The following is a 27,822-nucleotide window of genomic DNA, read 5'->3' on the forward strand; positions in this document are numbered from 1 at the left end:
ATAATCTCTTCTTTGCTTTTTTGACTTTGACTTTCTCACACAACACCTGGATGACTTAATCACGTCCCTCGGGATTTGCAATGAAGATTTCCTTGTCGCTCTGCGGAAGATGATTGAAAGGCGTCTGTGGGTGATGATTTGGAGAAGAGCAGCCTGGAATTTATAGGCATATCTTGTGTGAATCGGGATGAGTATATGTCAATGGACAAGGCATGTCGCAGAGACAGGTCATCAGGGTAATTGACAGGACATCCCAGGATATCCTTTGTGTCTCACTCCGGGATCGTCCAGCCTTCTTCTCCGGTGCTGTCACGTGAATTCTCCTGCATGACACTTTTCAAATGTGTCTCCAAAAGTTCGTCCTCAAGCGCGCTAACACACACTCTCCACCCTTCAGTCGCCTGAAACTCAGTGCGAGCTAAAGGTGACAGAGATAGTGAAGAAAAACCGACGTGAGTTGCTTATCGTGGCCCATACATGAAATTTGTAATCATTTACAGCTATCACTTATATCTTTTTCAACTAATCCCCGCGCATTAAGTGGGATTTTCGTAGTCCGATTACAGGAGAAGGTAATTTTGGTTATTTTGCGCGTCATCCGTAGGTGGTTCGTCCCTCTCTCAAATATTTATATTCAATACTATGCATATATTTGCCATGTCACACCCCAGCCAGAGAGGCCCTCATCATCTGCCAAAAAGAAGCCCAGAACAGGCTTAATCTGATTTCGCGAAGTGTCGCGCGAGAGATCACATTAAGATGTTGTGACAACATTAATTGTGACTTGGTCTATCGCGGTGAGGTGACTCTTGACGAGGAACATCCGCCTCTAAAGTTGATTAATTAAATTATAATATCCTTTCGCGCCACTTGACACACCCACACGACATCTTCAGCGCGCCACTTTTCGGCCTCGCAAAATGTGTCTCTCCAGCTCCAATAATCGCATCTTAGCCCGTCCGCGTGTCCAGCATCTCGAGGACTCTCCATCTCTGCGATGCACTTTGAGATTGAAATGCGATACCCAAAATATTGAAGACAGTCGAGCAACAAAGTCAACGATTTCAGTGGTTTTGTCCTGTCACCTCGATCAAGTGATGGATGATGACAAAATAAATTTAACTGTGCAGGATATCGTGGCAGAAGGATGATGACTAAATTACTTTCGCGTCCTGGAATTCATTACAGGAGGTTATCAGCGGTGAAATTCCGCAGAAATGGTCGATGAGAATCGAAGGGTTTCAGCAGGTTACTTTTTGTTCAGCTACAAACTGTCATACAGTTTAAAGATTCTAACCCCCTGGAATTAGGGATATTCAGCCACGATTTGAGCCCACAGTAGAAGCATTATTTATAAAACATAGTGGATTCTTATTGTGAGGCAAACTAGCGAAATTCCACGAGTCATTCTCATGAGAAGACGTGTGGGGAAGGATTAAGAAATCTCAGCATTTTTTCTCTTTATCTCCCACATGACAAAATATCTCTAGCGCTGCAGGGAGCTCCAAAATACTCACCATTGAATGTCATTCCTTGTGGTCTTGTACAGTTCTTTCTGTCTTTATGAATATGAGAGATAGAGAGCTTGTGTTATTGCTTAGAGAAATGTATGCCAAAAAGTTGATGCAGTTCATTGTCCATTCAACTTCTTTTTTGAGATGTTGGGAGTGTCTCGACGGAGGTAAAAGGTATCAATGTCTTCCTGGAAGATTGTTTACACAGTTTAGCCTCTAAATCCCATTATTGACCACACTTTAGGGATTTTACCTGCCTGAGTAATACTTTCTCAATTTCATCCTATACAAGGATTAATTCGGTGGCTCACAATTTGTCACACGCTCTTTTCATGACTCGGAGGAATTTGGGTTGAAGGTCGCGGGGGTGTTTCTTTTTTTTTATTAATTAGCACAGGTGGTAAATTTTTGGCGCTGCGTGAACATGGACTCTTTTGTACCTACTTGTGGTTATAAAATTACTTATTCCACCTTCTTGACGGCTCAATTTACCATTGACATGAATGAATTGCTCAGTGGTGGTCACTCTGGAATTATACCATTCTTTCCCGCTGTGACATTTTTCACCTGAACTGATCTCCCGTGACAGTTGCTGGGGAGTTTGGGGCGCGAAGGGGCCCTCGATGGCGCACCGATAGCATTTTGCAACAATAAATCAATCAAGAGAGTGTTCTTCCAGATTTGGCCTAGTCGTTGCTCAACAATTAATCAAACATCCACTTATTGGAGGTGATTGAGATGAACCAGGAAAACGTGAGAAGTCATTTTATAGATCTTTTCTATTTTGCAGAAAGAAATAATGGATATAAAGTAGAGTAATAGATGTCGGAGAACAGAATTAGGTGTAGAGCAAGGGTTGAAGATGTTCGTTCGATTATCAGTATTTAATATACTGCGTCGAGGCGTAGGGTAAAGTCGTGGCGTAGGCAGCAGGAGCCAGAGGAGCATAAGCTGGCGCCAAGGCTGGAGCAGTCTTGATGTACGTGGCTGGAGCATAAGCTGGGGCAAGGGCTGGGGCGTAAGCTGGAGCAAGAGCTGGAGCATAAGCTGGGGCCAGAGCTGGAGCCAAGGCTGGGGCAGTCTTGATATAGGCAGCCGAAGCATAAGCTGGGGCAGTCTTGATGTAAGCAGCAGCAGCCAGAGCTGGGGTCAATGTGGCCTTAGCGATGGCCGGAGTGGCGTATGTCTTGATGAGAGCTGGCTGGGCAGGAGCGATGGCAGCTCCAGCATATTTCACATCAGCATTAAATCCGTTGATAGGATCAGCGATGTAGTCCACGATTCTCTGTCTGCCATCGGGCTCAATAAGGCTATACTGTCCCTTGATGACGCCATTGTCCAGCGTCTCTTGTTGGTTCTTGATATCTCCTGTCAGGGCATCCTTGATGTCGTAGGCGAAGCTGTACTGAGGATTGGGATCGATGGTTTCAAACTCCTTCTTCAGTAGCAGAGGCGCGGCGGGCTTGGCCAAGAGAGCTGGCGCCAGTTGAGCCTGGGCAATCAAGGGAGCTGGCTGGATGAGAGCAGCTGGAGATTTCAGCAGAGCGGGCGCCTGGTAGATTCCGGGATAACCGTGAGCCACAGCCAAGAGAGCGAGAATAGGAACAAACTGCAAAGAAGTGACATGTCAATACAGGGAATTATAAGACAATCTTCTTCTACTCACCTTGAATGCCATTTTAACTGAATATGTTTATTGTGCAGAAGGTGCAGAAAAAGACTTGTTTAATGCTTTATTGCGAGCTGAGGCTCTTCTATATCACTTGAAGGTGTGAATACTGAATGAATTGCATTGGCGATTCCAGTGACTTTTATACAAAAGTAGAGTGGACCAAGAGTGGTTGTGGAGGGAAATTCGAGACCGCGGTGCAGGTAATATTTTATCAATATATTTCACGTTGAATAAGAGCAGCGCAGCAAAGCTCGTGGCTGATGTAATAACATTGGCTGGTGTCGTTGATGCATTTATACTGAAGACACATCGCAATCCTTCATCACGCTGCAATGACAATGAAATAAGCTCTCATGTCAGTGAAGGAAGTGTGATTGGAGAGAAGAGTTATCAATTTTTCCCGAAATTTGACTATCAATTGTAAAATTGCTGATGCAATTCCGCACTGAAATTAGTGCAAAATACCAACTGGATTGCAATATAACGCGAATTCGCGGCTTTATCCCCACACCAATGCTCTGTTTGGAGTGAGAGAGCAGTAAACTCGTCGGTTAATCCATCGCTTAAAGTTTCAATGCAGAGCTTACGCAACGGCCTATGTAATTTCGTATTTTTTCTCTTCATGTAGTTTCGCTGATTCCAAGTTCACGGTCACAATTATGCTGTGGTTGATGACAAAAGAGCTGTTTTGAGAGGATGATGAATACCAGGGATCGTCACGGTGGCGAAAATTGAATTACAGGATAGCGTTTCGGTGAGAATTCATATTTCTGCTATCTGGAATGACTTGAGTGATTTTTATTGTGCCTTTCTTGGAGTACGGAAAATTCCCAGAAGATTCCAGATGATGCCAAGAACAGAGTTGAGAAGGAAGAAAACACTCTCTACAGGTTTATTGTGGATGTGTGGCAATTTTCACTCCATAATACCCTTCTATGCTGCTGCCAACTCTGGCTGGGAGGAAACTCAATGTCTAGGGAAAGAATATAGCGTTAAATAAGACGATTGCAGAGTGTGAGTGCAGTATAGAAATGGTAATATAATCCGACTAGTGATGGCAGAAAAGTGATCAATCTAAAAATTTCACCGACAATGTCAAAATCAATGTTCAAACTCTTATTCAGTAGTTTGCTCGCTCTCGCATTTTTTCCCGTCCAATAGAAGTATGACTCTGGGCTTTGGATGTTAAATAACACTTCTTTCCCTTTATCTCTCCTCCCTGTATTTTCTTCAAATGCTTCCTGTGCGACATTTGAAAGACGCGAGCGTGTTTTTTTTTGCTCCCGCTTGATGGACGAGAAAGAGGTGCTGCGTGGAAGAAAGAGGAATTTCAGCAGAGTCGTGATATTTTAATCTAAGCTCATGCCGAGGGTGGCCTGAACCACCCTGTACCTGTCCCATTGAGACGCAGAGGAAAACCCATATGGATGCTGGACAGCTAAAGACCGATCTATCTTTCTGTCACCTACAATGCGTATGTATGCTGTCCATAAAAATATTCCTCTCGTGTAAATGTTCGGGATATTATGTTGAAAGGCATGTACTTTGCTCCGTCTTATGTACTCTCGAGAGGGTGGAAGGCTGACTAGGGGAGATTGCATGAGCTCACACTTCTTCATTTAGATTTTATTCTAACTTTTACTTTATTCTGTTATGTACATTGCTAGAGGAGAGATTCAAAATCATCAAAAGATTATACATTCCTAAATTGCTCGCTGTCGCTCAGCTAAGAAATTCTTTTCATTCGATAAAGAAAGGCATTTTCATGCACAAATCATAAAACAAAGCAAAATATTAAATGGTGCTTTTCTTTGAGAGAATAATTTTTGAACTCAACAAACTCAACATAACAATTCATTTTGCCGAAATGTTTCCCTGTGAAAAGAATTCGCGGTGAACAAATTTCTTGAGAGAAAGATATTTTGATCATAAAGTTTATCGTGGTTTTACACATCAATTGTTATTTATGTTAATTCCTTATTATATCTTCCATTTAAATACTAATTGTAAGTTTTTCTGTCATAATTTAAGTATCCTTCTTGCGCTTTATACAAATATCTTGTGAACTTTTATGCTCTTTACACATTCAATAAATTATTCGAAAATTTCTTCTCTTTTCCTATGTCCATTCTTGCTTGAGATTAGAATTGATTTTTTTTCTTCTTCTTCTTACAGGATAAGTTCTGTCCGATGATTTTGGAGGAATAGTTCTTTCCTATAAAGTACTGAATTGAACTTTATGCAAAATAATTACTTTTTTCTATTAATAGTGGACAGCAAAGCTTCCTTGACAATGTATTCCTTATCAACTGGTAGTATTGAAATATAGGGACAAGACGTATCAATTTATCTGTGAAAAGTGTCATCTTTCAGTTGAATATTGATTTTCAGAAACATTCTAGTCACTCGAACTTCCTCTTCAGCGGACATTGTGTGCAATTTACAAATTCTTCTGACACTGCTCGTGACTCCGTGGATCACGAGGGATGTCGCATCTGTGCGGTGCGTGACCCATTCACTGCGCTGCCCTGGAGAGTGACTAACTCAGCTGGTAATACTCGGGAGCGAAGTCGTTGGCGAGATTGCTGAGGAAGTTGAAATCCGACGAGCTGTTGCTGTTCTCCAGCGCCACCATGGCAGCATTGGGATTCACATTGGCGCCGCCGTGGTACTGGTGCTGTGTCTGCGCTGGCATTTGCTGCTGCATGGTTTGAGGCCCCACGAAGTTCGCCGCGTGCACGCCGTGGTGATGGGCGACGTGGCCGGCCGGTGCGGGGACTTGGTTGCCATTCGGTGTCTCGTAGTACTGCTGGAAAGTGGCGAAATTATCACAGTTGTCGGTGGATTGGATGGTGGCGCCAGCTGGCGGCGTCATGTACGCCTCCGCGGGATATTCGCCGGGCTGCTGATAGTTCATGCCCTCGTAGTAGTTGGTCTGTGTCTTGGGTTCGTAGTACGCGGACGGGTCCATCGAGGGCGCCTCGTAGTCGCCGGGGTAGCCGCCGTACTGATTGGGGGGATACTGGACGCCGCCCTCCTGGTAGTACGCCTGCCCCTGGTGGAAGTTGCCCACCTTGTGCCCGAAATCGCCCTTCATCTGGTGATAGTCCGCCTTGGGCTGGTGCACGAAGTCCACCTGATGCTGCCCCATCATCGGCTTCTGGTGGCTCGTGAACTCGATCTCGTACTTGCCGTAGTACTCGGGCTGCTGCTGCTTGTAGTAGCCGGGGAAGTAGCCGCTGGCGGGGTCCATGCTGGTGTTCTGATATCTCTGCTGGGGCCCCTTCATTTGGCCCATCTGGGCGCGAGGGTACGGCGCATTTGTGGGCGCTATCGGCGCCGCCACGCCCGCCAGAGGCGACACTTCGCTCTCGCGCCGGTACAGTTCGTAGTTTCCGAAGTAGGTGGACTGCTTCGATGTGGACACGGCCTCCTTCTTCACAATCTGCAAAGGTGGTTCAAATAGCAAAGTTGAAAACGCACCCAATATTGTTTCATAGATTTTGGAGAATGTTGTTGAATTTTTTTCATAATTCAATTCTATAGAATATTCAATGCTGAGAATTGTGATAATTGCTCAGTGTGCAATGATTTCTTGGGCAACATAAGAAATACTCGTGTGAAAGTCTTTCTGCTCTTCATAATCGCCTATCTTATCGTGCAACAACTCTGTTGCGAAACTCTGTCCAACCCTTTCTACCCTCGAATGGGACACTCACGTGATTATCGTCTTTCTTCTTCACCTTGGACGGTGCCTCGTCGTCGTCGTCGAGGCTGACACTTGACGCCACGCTGGAATCCGCACTGATGATGCTCGTGGCGTTGATACCGTTAGACACGACCCCGTTGTTGGTCGGCGTTCCGAGATCCAAGCTGCTGGAATTTGGTGTTGCTGCGAATGGAAGAAGGCCCTCATTAGGAATTAGTCACACTTCTCCGCAGACACACACTCGAGATGCCCGCGAACGGTTTTCTCTCTCTCTCGAGTCAATTGCAGGAAATCATCTGTCGTCAATTTGATGGTTGTTTTTCTGCTAAGATCTTTTGGCAGAAAAATTGAGGAGAAATATAATAGAACGAATGGTGGGATTCAGTTATTTTTGTACAATTCCAAGATGGTGGACTCTGTGTCTTTTTTCTCTGGGTTAAATAAATAAGGATTTCCCACTTGATTGTTATATCTTTTAACAGTTGCTGCGTAGCGTGAGTGTTGATAAATTTCTTGTGTCTCTCCTTGACCTTCCGCGCGCGAGAGAAGTTGATTTATTGACCACCAAACTTACCACTGTTTGAATTTTGATTATTGTTGTTGGTGGCACTTGGAGTGTTATTGTTGTGGCCACGAGAATTGGACGTGGAGTCAGGAATATCGTCGGATGGAAGTTCGCATCCTTGGCAGGATTTCTTTGAGTTTGAATCTGCAAAAGCACATCACATCTGTTTACGCCTGCTGAGGTGTCAATGTGGACAACAACTTACTACAAGGTTGACTGTCATCATCACCTTTTAAACCATCCTTGTTGGAGTCCTCGTCATCGGTCTTGGACAGCGTTTGTCGCTTGTGTTTCATCCGGCGATTCTGGAACCACACTTTCACCTGCCATGATGGAAGGGTGCAATGGTCAGGAAGGTGTGGTCTTTGTTGGGAATTTTTGCCGACTCACCTGTCTCTCCGTGAGATCCAGACTGGCGGCTATTTCGATTCGTCGAGGACGGCACAGGTATTTGTTGAAGTGGAACTCCTTCTCCAGCTCCAGCAGCTGCGTGTTGGTGTAGGCGGTCCGCAGGCGACGCGGCAGTCCATTTTCTGCGACAAATTCAGCTGTAATGTGTGAAATTTTGCATAACTCTCAAATTGATTCTTCAGCACATGTGGAATGATTAATGGATGAATGTGGAATGGATCTTCTGCCATTTATTGCACTAATCGATCGGATGCCACACATTTTCGCCTCAGTGCGGCAAAATTGATGGGTGAGAACCCCTTCGAGTGGAAGAGAGAGAAACTATTTAGCACTCTGAGTGGGTGTTGTGATATCATTGAGGCACTTCCTCACATCAGGAGTACCTCTAATTCATGCTAGAAACCGAAAGTTTCAATTTTCCGGGAAATTTTGGTTGAAACTATGAAGTTTTCAACAACTTCGGGCCACTCTAGAGGTCAATCTCTCGGTTTGATGCGCCTTTTCCTTTCTGGCTTGCCTCTAATTTCGCTCAAGAGTAGTCAGTACTGAAATATTGCACCAATTCTCGTGAAATTTGCAAATCCGCAGGCAATTGCACAGCATATGGAGAGCAATACAAGGGGAGGATGTGCCATAAGTTACCGGGTGGCGTGGATGAGGAACCTGGGACCTTATCGGGAGCACCCGGCGGAGCATCCCGGCAAACTATCGGGCGACGAGAACTGGTGATGACACCCTCTCCTTTGTGTTCGTCAAATCGGAAATTTCATACGAGAGGGAGTCTCATTTGAATGCCGTGATCGTGGCAAGACGCGCTGACGGAAAAGCATCCCCGATAGGACAGACGCTCTTCGGGTGCGCGAGATAAATCCCACCAGGAAGAACAGCAAAGCCCGGAATACAGCACAATCGGCAATGTTGCGGAATCATCTCGCCCGGAGATTCATCTTGAATTGTGTGGCGCATGAATTATGACAATTTTCTCACTCTCATCGTCGTCAATCTTCCATCCCTGCGAGCGAGGAAATTGTATCGTGAGTTCAAGGGTGACACATTCGAGGTGAGTTCGTGTACAATATATGTATGTATTGAAAATATGCTCTTCTCGCGCGGAGATTCTTTTTGCCGGAGCGCGTCTCACACGAGCCGTGGGTTAGAGTTGATGTAATTAATATTGTAAGAAAGTAAAAACATGTCAATTTGTTAGCATGTCAACCTCCACTAATTACACGCAACAGTCCCACAAGTTGGAGTCTGTGTGGTTGGGAGGATTCGCCACCCCGCATGATATTTCACTGATTCCCCGCGCGTTTTGACCGTGATAATTCTGCGAATAGACAAAATGGTAATTGTCTCCGGAATTAGTGTAACATCGCGCGTTATTTGCTATGTTACTAATTCTGGGTAAAACAATTATTGGTACATAAATTATCTGCATCATCGCATCACTTGATCCTAGGTTAAAATGTTTCACATTATGTGAGTGTCCAAAACGAGAAGAGATGGGCTAAAAATACGCACAAGATCTGAGAGGATGTTTCACAATGGAAGCGACAAGGAGGGTGAGGCAGGAGTCCCTACAGTTTACCACTTGTGCCAATGATGAGCTCAATTATCTCTCATCATTGACTGCCTCCAAAATAGATATGAAAATGTTCGCTGCGTGCGCCAAGACAGATCCAATGAAAAAGCCATCCGGCTCCACTGAGTGCGGACGGACGCGAAACTCCTCGGGAATGCGTGTCACGAGAGAGTGAAATGTGACATCCAAGTTGAGGAAATTACTGAAAGACAACTCTGGGACAGCCACAACTTTTTTTGTCGCGTCCATCCAACTTGTTCGTCTTTTCGGGCACTTTTTTGTCACCCAAAACACTCCTGATGGTCCCACAGAGATGTGTTCTAAACGGGCAACAGTCAAGTCGAGAGAGAGAGAGAGGGAGAGAGAGTGAGGAAATTTAGGGGAGGGAAAAGTTTGAGCATGTATGAGGACAAATGATTGATTTCTTCTTTTCCTGCTTCACACGCAATTTTTTCTCTCTCTCTCTGGATGCTTTTTCAGGCCCATTTCTGGGTCAACAAAAAAGTGGTTTTTCACACACCCCAAAAACAGCAGAGATGGAAATCCCTCGCACTAATTTCTGCCCTCGACCACGGGGGAAAATCCTCGGAGGGTGGCTGGAGTATTTACAGCCATGGCGAGAGCCTCCCCGAGCCGCACAAAATGTATTAAAGGGAAAATATGCAAATGGGCGCAATCAAAATCGCATTTGAAGAAAGTCAGAGCGGTGAGTGGTTTTGCCCAAAGTATAAATCTCGGATGTGCGCTTTTTAATGCATATCAATTTACTGGAGTGCGCGCATTCCCAGCCACCCCTCAAGAAGTCACCACGCACTGTCGCGAGTAAATCCACCGTGGCGAATAAGATTAAGTTCACAGCCTCATAACAATTAAAAACACTAAATATTGCCGCCAATTTGCCCCCGCAATGTGGGTGAATTTAATTAATTAAAAGATGTCTCTTGCTCTGCAACAAGGCGAATGATATTCGCCGCTTTCGTACAATCGTCCGCGGCAGCATTATGGACAATTTACAAGATGTGGTTAAATGTTTACAACAAAACACAAATTATGCATTGAGGAAGCAATTAGACCACTTCGTGCTCAACTAACTGTCGATACTCAATCAGTGGAGGTGATTGAAATTGCAAATTGAGGTAATTTGCCTGACACAGTCATAAACTATTTCAATTCTAGCTGTAATTGAGTGATTTGTTTCACAGGTAAGGAAACATGAAGCTTCTCAAGAGACATGCTGATGAAATAGGAAATGGGTGGTTTGATTTTTCAAGGATTGTGTATGTGTGTATATTCTATCATTTGTTAGAACACAAATTGCAAAGTTCGATTCGAAGGTAGAATATCAGTGAGTTCTATTTACCTTGAACTATCTGTATATGTAGTTTAGAATTTCGACAACTAGTTTCTTCACTTCTACCTCTTGTCCAATGCTAATTGGCAAGTATTCTGGCTACTGAAAGCGCTTCAGAGTTCAAAAGAGCGTCTGATTTGGCTGGGATTCGTGGGAATTTCTGCATTTTCGCCCGTATTGATCTATTGAGATTGATTCTATTGTTGGCTGTGAAACAAGAAAGATGACTAAATAATAATGATTAACCATCATTGTGACCTCTTCAAGTGGCTTAACATTGCGGTTTGGTGTTCATCAGTCTTCTTCTTCATGCGCTCTCTGAAGTCAGTGAAAACGGAACTTACCACCTTTAGCGGCTTAGAGGCTTTTTTCGGGTGTTTGGAACTATTATTGTTTGGTCCGCCAGAGGAAAAAGAGTGGAGAGAAATTGAAAAATGATCGGACGAGGGCTTTTTTGCCCGTCTCTGGGTGTCTATTGAGGTTCTGACGGAGGAATCCTCCACTATTTATATCCTCGGCAGCCTTTTCTCTGCCATCAACAGCACTCTCGGTATTAATTTGTTTATTTTCTCATGTGCCATCGAAAAGACTCTCAATGGGGGGAATAATAGAAAAATCAGAAAGCCGAAGGCCGATCGCATGAACCCATTCAAATGGGATTACCGCGATAATTAATGATTTTTTCGGGGCCTCCATTCAATCTCGTTACAGGTGGTTGTGTACTCTGGAGCTGAATATGGTTCATGAGCCATACACTCTCTTCATCTTACCATGTTCAATTTCAAAGCTACTCAAGAGAGACGGTTGCCTCTAAGGTCTCTCGTCATTCTACAAAATATGACGTTCTGTGACGACTTTCATCTGATGAAATTTCCCTCTGTGCGCGTTTTTTTTGGGGGGGTGGAGGAAGAAAAATTATATTTGAAACGCTGTGCTGAGGGTGGAGAAGCAGCCAAGAAACATACACAATTAATTTATCAGAATTACACTCATTCTAGCGTATGAATAAATCTGCATTTCTGTATAACTTTCAAAAAATGCCAACCCATAGAAGCTGTGGCGTATTCTTGTGAGGCGAAAAGGGACGACGAAGGAATCAACTTGTATATTTTTCCAGACACCCAAACCATTGAGGGGCAACTTTCAATGTGAAATACAAGCACAAGAGGGCAGAGGAAAAATATCTCTGTGTGGAAATGTTTAAAAATCTCCCGAAAAAAAACCATTTAAATGATTAATGATGTTTTTCCCAAGCAGCATTTTTACACACACCGACCATTTTATATTATTCAAATATGAAATGTTTTATTTTTCTATAATATGACAAATGTTAAAATGTGTCGACGACAGGTCCTTTAGCGAAAGGAAAAATATTCCATGCTAGGAGAATAATGAATTGCGTCACAGTTCTCATCCACCGCGGGGAGGGTGTTTCCGAGGGCCACCCTCTCGATGATTATTTGCCGGCCAACAGAGGTGGCGAGACAATAAAAATGCTCTCGAGACTGAGATTTTTTCCTATCAATCATCCCGCAGGAATCTCAAGTTTTCACCCAGAAGCTCAGTGGTGGATTGCTGCTGAAGAAAGGAAAATGCAAAATTATTTAAATGTGACCTTTTTGCAACTTTTTATGCTCTGATCCCAAGTTGGACGTCCAACATGGGCTTGTGCGAGGCTGTTGAGTTGTGTACTGCGGGGAAAATATCTATTCTCTCAGATCGGTCTGTCAGACGTTCGTTTTTTTTTTTTCAAACTCATATACTATATATAATTTTAGTATGTGAAGAGCAGAAGAACAAGCAAAAGAGAATAACTGAAAATGCATATCTTGGTGGTCTAATTGAATAAAATTGAGCTTGTTTCTCAGAATAATTGCTTAGATAGGCATCAAAGATTATCTCAGTGTTGAATCGTGGGTCGTTTGCACTGAAGGAGGAAACAAAATAAGCATAGAATTGCATAGAGAATTCAGGTGATGTTGTACAGAGACAATTTGTGTGGTTAACCGCGCTGAATATTTCTCTCAGTGATGCTGTGTGTGATAGTCTGAATGGCGCTCCTCGAAAAGGGTGAATCTGTCAATCAAATCCCTTCCAGCCATTCCTGGCATCCACCCCATAGGAAAATGCCTCAAAAACGGATCACGAAGAAGCCCTTTTTCTTGCTGTCTCCTCAACTCGGAATGGGTGCGGATTTTCTCATGTATTAAACATGGAAACCACGATACCACCCACAATTTCGGGCTCCTCGCCTTTTCAATACGCAACCCGTGAATGTAAAATACTTGAGAGAGGATTTCATGATTCCATGGGGGAGTGATTTGAGCTATGGAAAACTTTCAACGGATATTGTGTTTAATTATTGGGAGTACGTACACACTTCCACCCTTGAGCCGAGCCCTGAGCATGGAAATGATGTGCTCGAGACGGATGAGTCTCACCCGGAGATTGAACTCCATACACGCCATATCCGTGGCCCATGAAGGGGTTGTGAAAATCCTCGGAAGCTCTCTTGGGTGTAAAATTCACCCGGGAGGAGCTTTCAATCATTGATTTTTCCCTTTATCGTGTCACACAATAAAATCAACCCTCGCGCGTGAAGTTCTTTTTTCATCTGTGTGGAAACTTTTCTCTCTCACAGTAAATATATTAGTTTCACGTGTCGATGTGAGTGGGAAATGGTGGGAAAAAAAGCCTCAAGGGTGGCAAACAGATCGATTCTGGGGGGAAAAATGACGAGACATCTTGAATAAAACATTGCAAATGTGATTCTCAATATTTCTACAGAGGGTGGAAAAGTATGTGAAAGGTTTCGGGGGAAAAAGACAGCTGATTCATTCTCTCAGTGATTTTCTTCATAGTTGCACAAGATATATTTTCACCAACTGAACACAATATTTATGCGGACAGTTTGTGCAATCTCTGCGCTGAAAAATTGCGAAAGTTTCTTGGCAAGCGGGTGAAAACATCAATGTCTTAGCGCGACAGATCATTTCTCTACGGGTTTCGCCAGAAGTCGCACCATGTGATGCCGAGAAAATATCGATGTAAGTTTTCCTCGCCTTATCAAATGGTGAAATTTCCATAAATGATGACAATGTCACACAAATGAAACTCCCTCCGCAGTTGAATGGTCCGAGAAAGGTGTAATTGATGGCCTCCTTTTAGAAAGCACACCAAATGAACTTTTCTCTCCCATTTGTCTCACCGAACACCCATCAAACTAACACAAACTTTTATTGTTTATTGTCCCAATTAAATTCAATTGCACTTGCCGTGCAGCGAGTGTCGTTCGCTGTTTCTTTCTTCCTTGTTGGGGAAAAGTGGACTCAACAGCGCCCCCTTCGCCTCCTCAGCCATGGTGGGGCATGTTCGTACCATAAAACGCAGAAGTGAAATCACTATGAATTGAATAGGCTAGAAAGACGTGTCGAGATCGTCATAACAATTCAAGCAGCAGATTCGCTCAATTGCACTTTCGGATCCGCGCGACTATTTTTCACTGGCACACATTTTTTCGATGGATTTTAATACCTTTTTTCCGCCACTGCACAGACTCTTTCATATTCCTCACGTGATGCTCAAATGGCAGCGACCTCACGAATATATGAATAATAGGCGAAAGAGGGTGGATGAGAAAATATTCAAAGGTTCGAAGGGGGTGGCGCGCCGCCACCCCTCGGCATCCCGTGGCATATGTTTCATCCATGAGATCTGCATGGAATACGTGTTTTTGGTGCGTAATGGCAATCAATAAATCACACGTAGCGAACTCACGGAAAAGTGTATCAACACAGAAAATGGGAATATGATCAATTGACTGCGTATCACATTCTCTCGAAATAACACACTTTATGTCATTGCCTCGGCCGGGCATTTGCGGAGTCGCACATTGCGAGAGATATGGCCAACTTCGACCCTTGCGCATCCCGTCTCGAGGATAAAAGCCACAGAAACAGTTCATAAATTAAACCCTTTCCTCACCATCTCTCCGTCGAGGCCTCGACACGGAAATTGAATATGAGTCGCCCTCGAGTGGCAAGAGATCACACGGTTTATCTGCAATTTGGGAATTTATTGCTCTCTCAATTGCTGAGACAATGGTCAATTACACCATTTAGCAGTGCTGCTGGGCCAAGGGAAAAATGAATTAATAACAGGACACACTGGGACTTCCCCGCAAAACCACAAATTCGTCCGAAAACAACTTCCACCCTCGAGGGTGGGGAGAGTCTATCAAACATTTACCAAGACAATTTATTACATCCACTTGGAAGATGGTGTTGTCCCGCAGACATGAGAACACTGTAGATAAGATGTAAATGATCTTTTAATCTCTCCTATCAATTTAAATGAAGTTGTTATTGATTCCATCGTCGATACTTAAGACGTTTGTCTAGAGATTGAACACTGAAGATGTGAAGTTAAAACACTTAATTTAAACGTGGATTCTTACGAGGCTGTTTTGCAATTAGTGACTCTAATTTGCATCTCACTTTGAAACATCTACAATCTTTAATTCATCAACTCTGCGTAGGATGTCAGGTCCAGGATTACGAGAGCCACCCACAGAGCAAAAACGTTGTGAGGGTGAAATTGGGGTGTCTTTATCATGTGGTCACTTAATGTAAAACATCAACCACCTTTTGAGGGATTCCGTATCATTTTTCAACTGACCAAGCGGGAAACCCACAAGAACTTTCATCAAATTACCAGAAACACGAATGAAATAATTATAAAAATCGAGCTGCCGAGGAATTTTAGAGGCACTATATGTGTGTGAGTTTCAGCCGAAAGGAGAGATAAATGGTGGTCATCTTTCACTTTGTGGTCGGTGTGCCCTTTTGACACCCACCCCGAAAACACAGACGCCCCACTGAGAAGACTCTTGGGTTTTTGCACCCACTGCAACTTCCCTTATCGGTCGACACTTCGAGGGTGAGCTGAGGTGACCATTAAATAAATTTGCTGCATGTGCGTCGAAGAGGACAACTTCTGACCCAACGAATTTGCCTGCAGTCCAAGAGGGGATTTCCAAAGGTAACACACAATTCCATGTGATGCCGCGCTAAGATGGTAGCAGACGCACATCCATGCACACCCTAAAGAAGCTGGAAAATGCATTTGAGGGTGAATGGGTAAGTGGAGATACTTTGTAATACATATTTTCACTTGAATTAATGCGATTGTGGTTTTGTAAGTTAACTCCATAAAATGTTTGTGCGAGGATATTTCAGGAAATTAATTCTTTCAAGCAGTTAAAAGTCACCCACTCTCATTCCCTCGTCTGGAATATTATAATAATAATACCATTGCGGGTTGCACAGACAAACCCCCTTTTTTCTCGGGGCGCTTCTCTCTTTTCCAACCCTCCACGAGGGGTGTTGTTTTTTCACGATATTTTGCGTCTCGACGTGAACATCTGCACCCCATCCCCAACTCGTAAATATCGTCGGTGGGCGAGGAGCAGCCTTCCCTGGAGATAATTCAAAAATACCCAGCGCACGCTAGGGGAAGAGTCTCGAGATCTCCGAGCGAGATTCACGGATTTTTCACGCTCTTTTTCACCACATTTAAATGATCCCTAAATACACCATTGGGGGTTTGTTTAATTTGGCACTGCTTTAAGGAGTTGTTTATGGCAAAAGACGCATAATTTAAGTGCGAGCAAATTGAGGTATTTTTGCAGAATAAGAGTGTAGTGAAGCAACGCTCGAGAGCATCCATGGAGAGAATTGAGATCTCAGAGATGATCTTCGCTCGATTCTTGGCAGCTTCCGTGTGTGTGTCACGAGCAATTGTGGTTCAGTGTGAAGATTTGAATAATTCTCACGTGGGGAGTGTAAAAAACAAAAGACAAATTACAACGCGAGATGGGAGAAAAAGCTCCCACCTTTGATGTGACCGCGATGGCCGCGCAATGTCCGTTGAAATTTAATTACTCGTTCCCGTCCGTCGAGCTTCATATCTCTTGTGGCTTTTTACCACTGCATCGACAATTTATTAAAATTGGTCATGGAGGCGTGTGTTCCACTCTTTCACTGTCTCCCCACCGCGAGAGGATCACGAGGAGCTGGGCTTTTTGTTGGAGTTCCCGGTGAAAAAAGGCGCGCATCTTGAGGAGAATTAAAAGTCGAGTAATATTTATGTGGTGGCCATTTATCAAAAAACACGGAGGTATCAAAAGCTGCAGCAAAAAAAGCCCGGCTGTGTAATATCTCACAGAAGTCATTCTCTCTCCCAATTCTTCATCGCGCCATTGAAGTGGCTTCAGCTGCTGGTCAACCACGCTCCATTTGGGGCTGCCCCGAATGGAGCGCATATAATGAGAGACATTTTTCCATTTCAAGACGCAGAAAAGTCAATTTCAGCCCGAATGCCCAGGTGATCTTGTTATACCTTCCGCTCAATTAGGGCCACTGGCGTTTGCTTTGCAATTGTTCCGCGTCTTCTCTGTTGGTGCCGCCAAGAGAATTCATTGACAGCCAGACACTTTTCACATGAGGGAAGTATGGGAAAATGCTGAATGAAAGTTTATAGTTGAATATTGAAGGGTATTAAAGCTTCTGCCAAAGCTCTGATGCAATTCAACATCAACAGCATGATCTCATGAGCTGCTGGGAACCACTCGAAGGCGGATGGAAAAACGCGTTTTATGGAAAATAATCATTTCTCACTCATCCAGCAGGTATTACCCGAGGCGTGGAGAGAGAGAGGTGCTCTTTGAATAAACAATCTCCGTAGCGTCTTTGGTGTGCAATGAAAAATATTTGTTACACTCTACTATGTAATTATTGGTCATTTATTCTCATTTTGTGCTCGCGAGAGAACATGTTTTGCATATTTATGCAGAAAAGGTGCACCGTAGAGTTGACTTGGCAAATTGATAGGTGGAAAGTTGACCTGCAGAGGTGAAAAGCGTCTCTCTTTCCCGGAGACCCCAGTGGGGGCGCCTGGTGGAGGATCCGTGAGCGACTAAATTGGAGTTCTTGGGGGTGTTTTGTATCGTGGCGGCAGTGGGGCGTGAGTTTTTCAAAGATGATATCCTGAGGGTGTCGCGGTCGATGAAAATACGAGGGAAAATCGACTGGAGAGGGCAAAAAAGGGCGCCGAGTGAAACTCAACATAGAAGAAACATGAGCCTCAATCATGTGTAATTACAATGAACGTGTTCGTGTCCATGTTGAATTCAACTCAATGATGTGTACCTATAATGTTTGAAAAAGCAAAATTATAGCCTTCCAAGTCAGCTTCGTGGCATTTATAGTGGCTACGTTAGACTGTTGGGGGGACCAAACGGTGCCAGAGGGAAGTGCCTTTTTGCTTCCACCATGTTTCTGCTCAATTTTTCACTCACAACAAATAAAAAACCCACCACATGGCCCAATGGAGTCACTGGAAACATACCCAAGAATCTCGCTTGCAGTTGTCATACACCTTGTGTGGATCTAAAATTATTTCCTCTATCTTATATGTATGTTGTGTAGCGCTGAGACAAGAGAACATCCCACGAAATGCTGTGAGAAAGAAACAATTTAATTGGATGATCGTATTGACGGCTGAATTGGAAGTCATCGCGAGACAGTGGAAAAAAAAACGTTCAAAGTGGGAAGAAGAAGGAAATAATCGTAATAAAGTTTAATGGCAAAATCGTGGTCAGATATAAAATTATTGGTGATCAAGAGAATTGCTAGGGGTCTCAGGTTGAAATTGGCTCAAATTGGACAGCTCAGGAAATTGAGAGGAAAAGAGATACTCTGGCGCAGTGATGAAAAATCTACCTTTAACAAAAATTCCTCCGCCTCGCATGCCTTCGGTCCCCAAAACTTCCGTCTCCCCATCGCATTTTATTTATTTATCTGCTCCACAGACAGTGCCACGCCTTCGCATCCCATCCCCCAAAGCATTCCCACCCACTCCTCTTGAGAGGTGGAATTTCCCATCTTCGAGACAACTCACCTTAAAGACGAAGTGTGGAGATGTGAGCCCAGCAAATTGGGTCTCGAGACAGAACGCCGCGTCTTGAGATTTGGGGTCTGGTGTGACCTGGGTGGGTGGCAAGTCAAGGGTGATAAATGACATTGTTTTGGGGTATGTAAACTGCTCCACAATATACACTTGTCGCGGTTTAGCGCAGCTCCTTAACATATGTTCTTCGTGGCCGCAATTGTCTCACCATCTCATGGCCGTTTTCACACGAGACATCTTCTCCCCCAAATTGGGCGATTAGGTGAAAGGGTTAATAGTTGCAGAGACTTGTGTGATAAATGGTCCCTAATTTTCATCACCTGCACAGATTTTCTGATTACTTTAAATGCAATCTTCCATATATAGAAGATGCATGTGCGAAATTATGGGATTTTCATCTCAAGACAAATTGCTGTGATAGTTATTTCAGGGAGGATATAACGGAATGGGTGTTATTGAAATTTTATCTAATGACTATAATTGTACAAAAATGCTGAATAAATACTTGTCCATCTTGATATATCCTCCACAAAACATTACGCAATGGAAACAATTCAACAAATCGCTCACAAAATCATAGAGAGACTAGAAAAGTGTGTGAAACGTTTAGCGTTTTCTCTCTAATGGCCTCAAAGGCATTTCTAAAATGTGTCCATCAGTGAAAAAAAAGTGTCTCTAGCATGGGTAAATTTCTTAATTATTTCTGATGTTTTCACATTTGTTTAATTTCAATTTAATGTCTCTTGGAATTCTGATCGTCTTGTTCGTCGCTCTTCGCATCTTCTGCACGTTTCTTGTCGATCAAAGGAAGAAGCGCGTGGAAGTGGAATTGTGGGATGTTTTTCGTGGGGAGAAAACGAGAGGTTGGCAGGCAGAAAAAAGTCTCATGTATGGGAGAAAACTTGGAAAGTCGCTGAACCAATGGAACACATGACGCTCTCATGACGCCTGGACGGAAGGCGGGAGGGCGAGATGAGGGATGATGGTTCCCCCTCGAATGTCCACACCTACTGTCAATCAAGCATCATCCCTGAGCTCTCTGACACATTATCTCTGGCCATGGGGAGATTAAAGCGGATGGTGTGTTCGACTGGAGGAGGATCGCGCTGCCTCAAATAAATTGGTTCTCGCTTGATGAAGGAGATTTCAAGATTAATTTGTGAGAGGAGCGCTCTTGGAGAGGAAAGGCATCATTTGTGGCCCTCAGTCTGGGATTTGTGAATTTTGCCATGTGAGAGCAAAACACTTCCTGTGGGTGAGATTGCTGCGAAAGGCCATTCATGCACAGTTGTGTATAGAGATGGAAAACTTTGTGAACGTTCAGCAACATTAAATACACAACACAAAATCTCGAGTCTTCAGCAAAGTCCCATGGGAAAGAGACACTATCGAGGGGTTTATGAAATATTTTATAGTATGAAATAATGGAGAGACTCGATATCTTGCTGAGGAAATTCTCTTTTTCTTCACTCTTCCTTTAAAGTTTGCACCAGAGAGATGAGAGCCGAAGTGACGGAGCGAACGAGCCAGACAAGAGTGAATCAATTTATTTGAGTCTCTCGCGAGAGGGAGGCGAAAAATGCGAAAGAAGCATTTGTCCTAATCATAGCGAGGGTTCCTTACTCATGACTTTAAGGGCAGAACCATTATATTTTTCAGGCTAATTACCCCTTATCCGGTTTAAAGGAATACCATCAATGGCAAAAGTCGACCGACTAAATTTCATATAATAATTCTTGTTGTCTCTCCACCGCCAAATCTCACCCTCGGAAACTTTTCACGATCTCAACCACCATATTTTCACCCTTATCTCTGCAGTTGGAGACGCAAAAAAAACGGCAAGCGAGCACAATGAGAAACGGGCATTTTTAAAAGGTTGAATTATTAACTTCCCGGCGAGCAGTGTCATTTCATCCTCGGTCTCGGCGAGAGAGCACCAAATTGAGCTCATTGATTGAGATATTCCATTCACCCAGTGATATGAATTTCTGGGCATTTCCCCGGCTCTCCCGGTCTGGGAATCAGTCGGGGATGAAAGGCAAGAAAATGCGTATTGATTTGTTAGAAAATACCCAACCGAAAAACTCAAAGTCATCTCCGTATCATCAAAATATATGACTCAATCATGATTTTCATATTTCACCAGCGATATTTTTCACCATTTCCACGGATTTCCCGGCACTTGTGCGAGGGGCGGACTCGTGAGTCCACTCACTGGACCATATGTGGCGAGACTGATTATTTCTCATTGACCCAAGCGCTGACCTGCTTCCCTCTTTTCGGCGCCAAATGTTCCAGCGACACTCACCCCAAACCCTCTTCGGTCTGGCCCACACCCTCGACAAGATGCAATTATTCTAGCAATTTTATGCTAAAAATTCTCACTAATAGGCATGGAAATGGATTCTAGCCGGGAGCGAAAAAAGCGGAATGTTTTCAATAAGATAAGACATTTTTCTAACAAGATGAAGGTGCTCAAAAAGTTTCCGGACAAGATATGCTGCACAAAAATACTTTCTTTTGATATTTGCAACGCTTGTCCGGACACTTTTCGATCATTTCTTAGAAAGAAAAAAAAACTTTTAATTCACTCCCTTTAAGAAGTCAATTTAAAAGCCGGATAAAATCGGCATGAAAAAAACTTATGTTGCTGATATTTGTCTTTGGGAAAGTCGTATTTTGTGGGCATTTGGGGTCTTTAGTTGTTTTTAAATATAATAAATTTAGCAAAATTCCCCATTAGTTTGCCATCCTTCGGCAGCGCTACTCGGCGAACAGGAAAGTAGATAGAGGGCTGGGTTTGAACAGGGTGAGTCTGTGGAAGGGAGGGAGTTTCGGTAGCGGAAAAGTCGTAGAAAGGGCAATGTTCGTCGCACATAAATTATTTCGACAACAGTCTTCTTATCTCGAATTTAAAACGTTTAAAATAGTCGAGAGAGAAGCCCAAGAGCTGGGTGGTGAAAATTTTTATGGGGTATAAATTTTCGTTCGATTTAAATGACTCCCTCTCCGAAGGTTCTCCGCACAAATCCCGGGAAATTCTGGGCGGTGAAAGGAGAGTATTTCCGCTCCAAGTGGCTTCGATCCCCCTGTGGAAAATTCACAAGCAATGGAAAAGGGTGGGCTTTGGAGGAAATTATTGTTCCGCCCGATATTTTGCGTTTAATTTAATCTCAAATACGTAAATGACTCAATGTCTTTTTCCCGCAACTCAGATAATTGGCGAGATTGCGTTGTGCGCCAGCAGAAAAAGCCCATCTCTCTCTCTCTCTTGGCTGGCTTTTTTTCTGCCACCATTGGCGCACACCGAAAAATAAACGATCTCCCACAATTTGCGGGTGGAAAAAAAGCTCTCGCGGGACTGAGTGTTTTTTTCGTCTCTCTGAGGCCCACGGAAAAAATTTCACGTGTGAGAAAAAAGCACATCTATCAATGGCGGGAAAAATTTTATGGTCAACGATTGAGTAAATTATTCAATTACACGCATCAATTTCACTTGAATGCCATCAAATTATTGAATATTAAATTTCAGGCATGAGGAAAAAGCTGAAATGATGAATGATTGGGGAGCCCCCGAAAAGCCATTGCGCCAAACAATTCAAATTGCAACATTTTGTCAATCAATTTGCGAGAGAATCACTTCAAATGGATCTATTTAGAGACTTTTTCCATCATCACATCGCTCGCACGCTTGCCGGAGCCCTCGAGATTTTTCCGAGCGTGGAAAGCCTTGAGTGATAACGTGATCAGCGTGAAACTCGCATAAAAATTGAAATTTATATGCAGCAAATATTTCATATTTCTCCATTGAGGACACAGTAATGCGTTGTCATTTATAATATGATGCGCGGTGGGGAATTGTAAAAAATCTGTTGAATACATTTCATTCTCCGCCGAAGAGGATCATCTTGCATGTAATGCTTGAGAAAAAGACACACTCTCACCACATAAAACAAGTAGATAAACATTCCATTTGGCGGAAAGTGTTATAAATAGAGAGATGCCGCGATGACAAACACGAGGGGTAAACTTTCGTACGTCTTCATAGGCGAAATCTGTGGGCCAAAGTGGAGGGTGACGTGCGGCAATGTGCGTCAACCCCTTTTTTGCACCCCCGCGCGCACATTCATGTGCCTGAAAATAATTTATAGTCGCGGAATCACGTGTCAAATGCGAATCATCCCTCGCAACATCTTCGCATCTCCACTTCCGGCGAGGGATGGAAAATAAATCAACACATATCGCCCGCGTAAGTAGTCGGATTTGCTTAATTTCTGCTGCCCAACTTTGCATGTCATTCGACTACTTATGGGGTAGAGTTTAACACCATTTGGTACATATTTCATGCAAGATTTCATCCATTTGTGCGACAGCGCTTCCCACTCACAATGGCTCAATGGGAAAGCTCGGCGGAAGCTTCTTTTCAATTGGATAAATCAATACCACATCACTTGATCCACTTTACTTAAATTGCCCTTGAAGAACCTCATTAGAATTCGCGGAATGCATCTCAAAACTGCGCTAATTCCAATTCTTCGCCCAGTCATAATGCTTTGAAAGATTCAGTCCCCATAAAAAAGTAGTTGAGGATAATCAATTCAATTGACTGTAAGACTGAAAATCCAATTGTCTCGTCAAATTCCGCCTTTTCTGCGCTCCAGCACAGTCCATTCGTGAGACATGCAGAAAAGTATTTTAATATAACGAGGAGAGAAAGAAAATTTCCTCTCGAGTCTCCCCATTTGAGATTTCCCTCCTACTTTTTTTCCCCCGACAACTCGGGGGTGGAAATGGTGGATTAGTAGAGAGTTATCTCTAATTTGTGGAGGATTTGTGATGTCATTCTTTTCTGCGTTCCTCATCCACCCACTTTTGCATTTTTCCACCGTCGAGCGCGATGGGGAGACAAAAATGGTGAGGGTGCGGGAATCATAGAGAGGAAATTAAAAAGAACTCCAAGTATTTTAAATTAAAACCGATTTTCCATCTTCTCTGTGAGACGCACATATTAAATCGAACTTTGAGTGACACATTTTTGATTAGATTCCCTAAAGCTCTTTGGGAGCAGAATCGATTTCGCTGCTGAATTTTCATCAAAACTTTTCTTCTGCCTCTCGCAGTTTTTTTTTTCTTCCCGTGCCCCAGACAAACCCCACAACCCACTGGCATCTGGAGACGAGGGATTTCCATTCAATTCGCGATTATACCGCCTCTCCGACGATTGCGTATAAAAATTCAATATGAGTGGCAGTTGAGGCTGAATTCGACATGAGAGTTTTCTTGCACCAATTGAATCTATCTCAGCTGGAAATATCTTTAAGAGGTTGAAGTACTCCCTCAATGCCGCGCTGAATACTTAACCGAGACATCCTAGCGTAACTTTGGCAGAAAATATCACAGAGTAGAGAGTCAAGGTAACGGTCTTGTTTGTGCACGGAGTTGACTTAATGCTGATAATTTTATGCCATCAGACGTGGAACTTCATGGTCTGATTGCACGTATTTATTTGGATAGCTTTTTTCTGGCACAATATATCAACATGCTGGCGTAGAACAAAAAAGCCACCCAGAAATCGCGAGAGTGTCATGAAATACCTTTCGCAATGCATGGAAGAATGCGACGTCTTCGATATAGACACATGGCAAGATGGATTTTTTGGGTGGAATAAAAAATTCTTTTGCCAATTTTGTGCAATGCACGTGATGAATCTGAAAATAATTAGGCATGTTCGATGGGGTGAGATGCATAAAAAAGCCACTTTCACACAATCCATCATTTCTCCGGCGAAACGCCGTGTCTTGTCTTGTTCTTCGCGAGGGTCGCGCGGCAAGATCGAGCGTTTCGACGACAAATCACACGACAATTTCGCCAGCTCTGATCCACGGAAAATCTCTCCATCCATCTTTTCAGCGATACACATAATTCTCGATTTTGGGTCAGGGCGACTGAGTGATAGATGGCAATGGGAATCAGAGGGTTGTAGACGATTCATTTTATCTACAGCTGACTTCTCGCCAGCTCTGTTCGGAAGCACTTTTGGCACGCTCAGCGAGTGATCCCCGCAGTCGATCATTGATCACTTTGGGGCCTCCTGAGGAGCATCCAAAATTGCCCACAATTAGTTCACTCATCGAAGTCACTCCGATGAATTTATAGCTCAATTATGAGTCTCTCAGTGGATGATTTAGTGACTGAGTGAGAGCAAATAGAGGGAAATTTATGGTGTTCATTGAACATCTGGGTGAAACAATGGTGTGTGGTTTCTTTTCCTGCGATTTCCGCGCTGTATGGACTCGACTGAGGGTGGACTTGACTGAATTTTTAATGAAAACAGTGACGAGGGGATGAATTGGTTGGCCAAAACATGAGATCCACAGCGTAAGGATGACGCTACAAAAATGCGCATTATAATTAAATTAAGGGATACAGCGAAGTGAAACCCCGCCGAGATTTTTAGACACTCCGAATGGGGGCTCCTTTCAACAATTTAACATTGTTCTGCGGTGCTATCTTTTCGGGAACACAGGAACAATGCAAAGACCGCACGGGAAAAATAAATGCGGAATAATGTAACAATTTTCCTGTCCGTCACGATGGTCGGCAAATTGGGGATTTTCACTTCGGCCCACGGACATAAAAAAACCACCCAAGAGCAGGGGATGAAAAGTAAAATGGAAGTCTCGGGAAAATCAATACACCATCAAATCGATTTTGTGTCATGAATGACACGATGGGGCGGAAGCTAATTACTCAAAGCGGTGATGAATTATGTACTTTAGGCTCATCCTTTCGTGGTCAGTTGCATCTTTTTGGGTGAAAATAAAAAGACTTCGAATCGATTTCACGCTGAAGAAACATCACATAAAATTTCAATTATACGCTAGTTGATCAATCAAAGTCACTGTCTTGATCCTTGATTCCTAGCAATTTGCTTCGCAATGAAAAAGAAGAATCGAGAAGAATTTTGCAGAAAAGAATTCTCAGGAGATCTTCTTTTCGACAATTGGTGACTTTCTCGAGCGCACTGGCCATAAATTCAACTAGATTGAGCCTGCGTTGGATTTGAGGGCATATAATCGTTTATCATATCATCCCCTATCGTTAAATCGCACATGAGTTGGTGTACAATAGTCGGGGCAATAAACATAAACATAAAATTCCACGATTCCACCCCACATATGCGGAGGGGATATTTTGGGAGCAGACAACGATGGGCTCACACTTAAGGGGTTAATACCATAAATCCTGGAAAAAGCCTGTTGATTCTTTGTTTTCCGGGGGGCGAATTCGTATTTACTCTTCGGTTTTGGGTTTCAGCCACTTGAGATACAGACTGAATGGACCAGATTTCCCGGAACATGATCCAGAGAACAAAGGGAGCGATAATCGGTGTGGAAACAAGATTAATTTTGTTGTTGACACGACAATGAGATTAGTTGGTTTTACAAGTTTTCCAGTGTGTCGAAAAAGCAAATTGTTCCCATGTTAATCAATTATTTGGTCGCCTGAGAGGGAATCCTGGCGGAAGATTTCAAGAATTTGTGGAGGAGAAAGACTCAATTTGGCGAAAGAGACTATATATTCTAGATCATTTGTCTTAGTCCCAGCATGGGGTCTGGGTAAGTATAATATATGGACTCTTGTCGACTTACGCTCTTCGGTGCGATGGGAAAAGTTGGGGAGATTTACCGGCGCTAAATGCTCAATTACGATGTTGAGCAGCAAAGGAATAAAAAAGTGCCCATTCAGCAAGAGAAAAAGTGTACATAGAGACTTTCCGAAGGGAATCGATATAATTGGGCAGATATAGATAGAATTGCATTTTGTTGTTAGATGTCAGAATGAACCCTTTTCCAGGTCTTATTAACTTTTTCATATCCATCAATTACGGTTGTCTTGAAGTTCCAGTGACAGAAGTCATAATGAAATGACTGTATCATCTTAAGGAACTAATTACACAACTCTTAATCTTCACCACTCTCCGGAAGGGTGTCCATCAAAAGTGGCGCTCCCCCTCCATTGCGGGTGTAGCGCGGTGAAAAGTGGCCCTGAGAGGGAATGGAGCTCTTAAATTTTTTTACGACCAATCTCGCGGAGGTTTTATCACCCTCAGAAGTGAGGTGTTGGTGAAACTTTCCTGGGAATGTCGGCCGATGGAATTGCAAGAGCCAAGGCAGCAATTCCAGGTGAGTGGCTTCGGATGAAATTTGTCCAAATATTAATTGCATCGAGGCAGAGGCGGCCAGAAAAAAGGAGGAAGATAAATAGCTTCAGAGGCAGCGGCAAACAACCTGATGCTCGCAACAAAGGTCGGCACAAAGAGAGTTGCCTATAATACCAATAACCAAAATAAAAGAAATGTTTTTTCAACATTTTGACAAATGAATCGAAATAATAGGGTAGCCGGACGGATTTCGTCATTTGCTCATCAGTTGTTTGCTAGATATCGTGAATAACAAATGAAGTTCGATAAGTCAGGAGGGCTTTTTTGCTCCTCCGCGCACGTCTTTGTCTCTGGCCAACACTCGAGCACTGTGGCAGGGCTGGAAATGATGATGTGAAACAAATGATGGCAAATAATAGTTCTGCCTCCGCTGAGGTTTCTAGCTACGAGAGTGGCTCCCGAGGCGCCACTCTTGCTTGGCAGGAAGATCCAGAAGTCATCAGGGTCTGAGGGAATCACTTGACTAACCTTGAGCGTTGCTCTTGCGAGCCGTCTTCTTCTCCTTCATCCACGGATACTCGGGCACGCCGTCCATGCCGTCCGGGGAGACGACCGGGTAGCCCTGCGGCCCCATCTTGGGGCTCTCGGGTCCGATGTGCGTGAGGAACTCCGCCATGGAGGGCTGCGAGTTGATGAAACCACTCTCGGTGGTCATCCAGTAGGCCGTGTCTGCACGCTTATCACAGTTCTGTCCCAACTTCACACCCATCTGGCCCTGCTGGGCGGCCTGCTGCGCCTGGAGACCCCCCTGGAGGGCGTTCATGGGCGACTCTGACTTTATCTGCGCGCCCATCTGTGGGTCCAGACTGTTACACTTCTCCTGCAT

General features: G+C 43.7%; 2 protein-coding genes across 2 annotated transcripts; both read right to left on the reverse strand.

The window, feature by feature from the left end:
* Window positions 1-2,391: 2,391 nt before the first annotated feature.
* On the reverse strand, window positions 2,392-3,192 carry LOC132258431 (cuticle protein 21-like). Its single transcript, XM_059755758.1, has 2 exons — window positions 3,181-3,192; window positions 2,392-3,123 (listed from the first exon to the last, which is right to left on the reverse strand). Exons 1-2 carry the CDS (start codon window positions 3,190-3,192, stop codon window positions 2,392-2,394), a joined length of 744 nt encoding a protein of 247 aa, XP_059611741.1.
* A 1,656-nt stretch (window positions 3,193-4,848) lies between these two features.
* On the reverse strand, window positions 4,849-27,822 carry LOC132258432 (homeotic protein proboscipedia). The gene is made up of 6 exons (XM_059755759.1): window positions 27,465-27,822; window positions 7,851-8,008; window positions 7,666-7,783; window positions 7,473-7,604; window positions 6,906-7,078; window positions 4,849-6,631 (listed from the first exon to the last, which is right to left on the reverse strand). The coding sequence occupies exons 1-6, from the start codon at window positions 27,820-27,822 to the stop codon at window positions 5,726-5,728; spliced, it is 1,845 nt and encodes a 614-aa protein (XP_059611742.1). The 3' UTR covers window positions 4,849-5,725.

Source organism: Phlebotomus argentipes, unplaced genomic scaffold (genome assembly GCF_947086385.1).
Source record: "Phlebotomus argentipes unplaced genomic scaffold, Phlebotomus argentipes genome assembly scaffold_4, whole genome shotgun sequence".
Lineage (NCBI taxonomy): Eukaryota > Metazoa > Arthropoda > Insecta > Diptera > Psychodidae > Phlebotomus > Phlebotomus argentipes.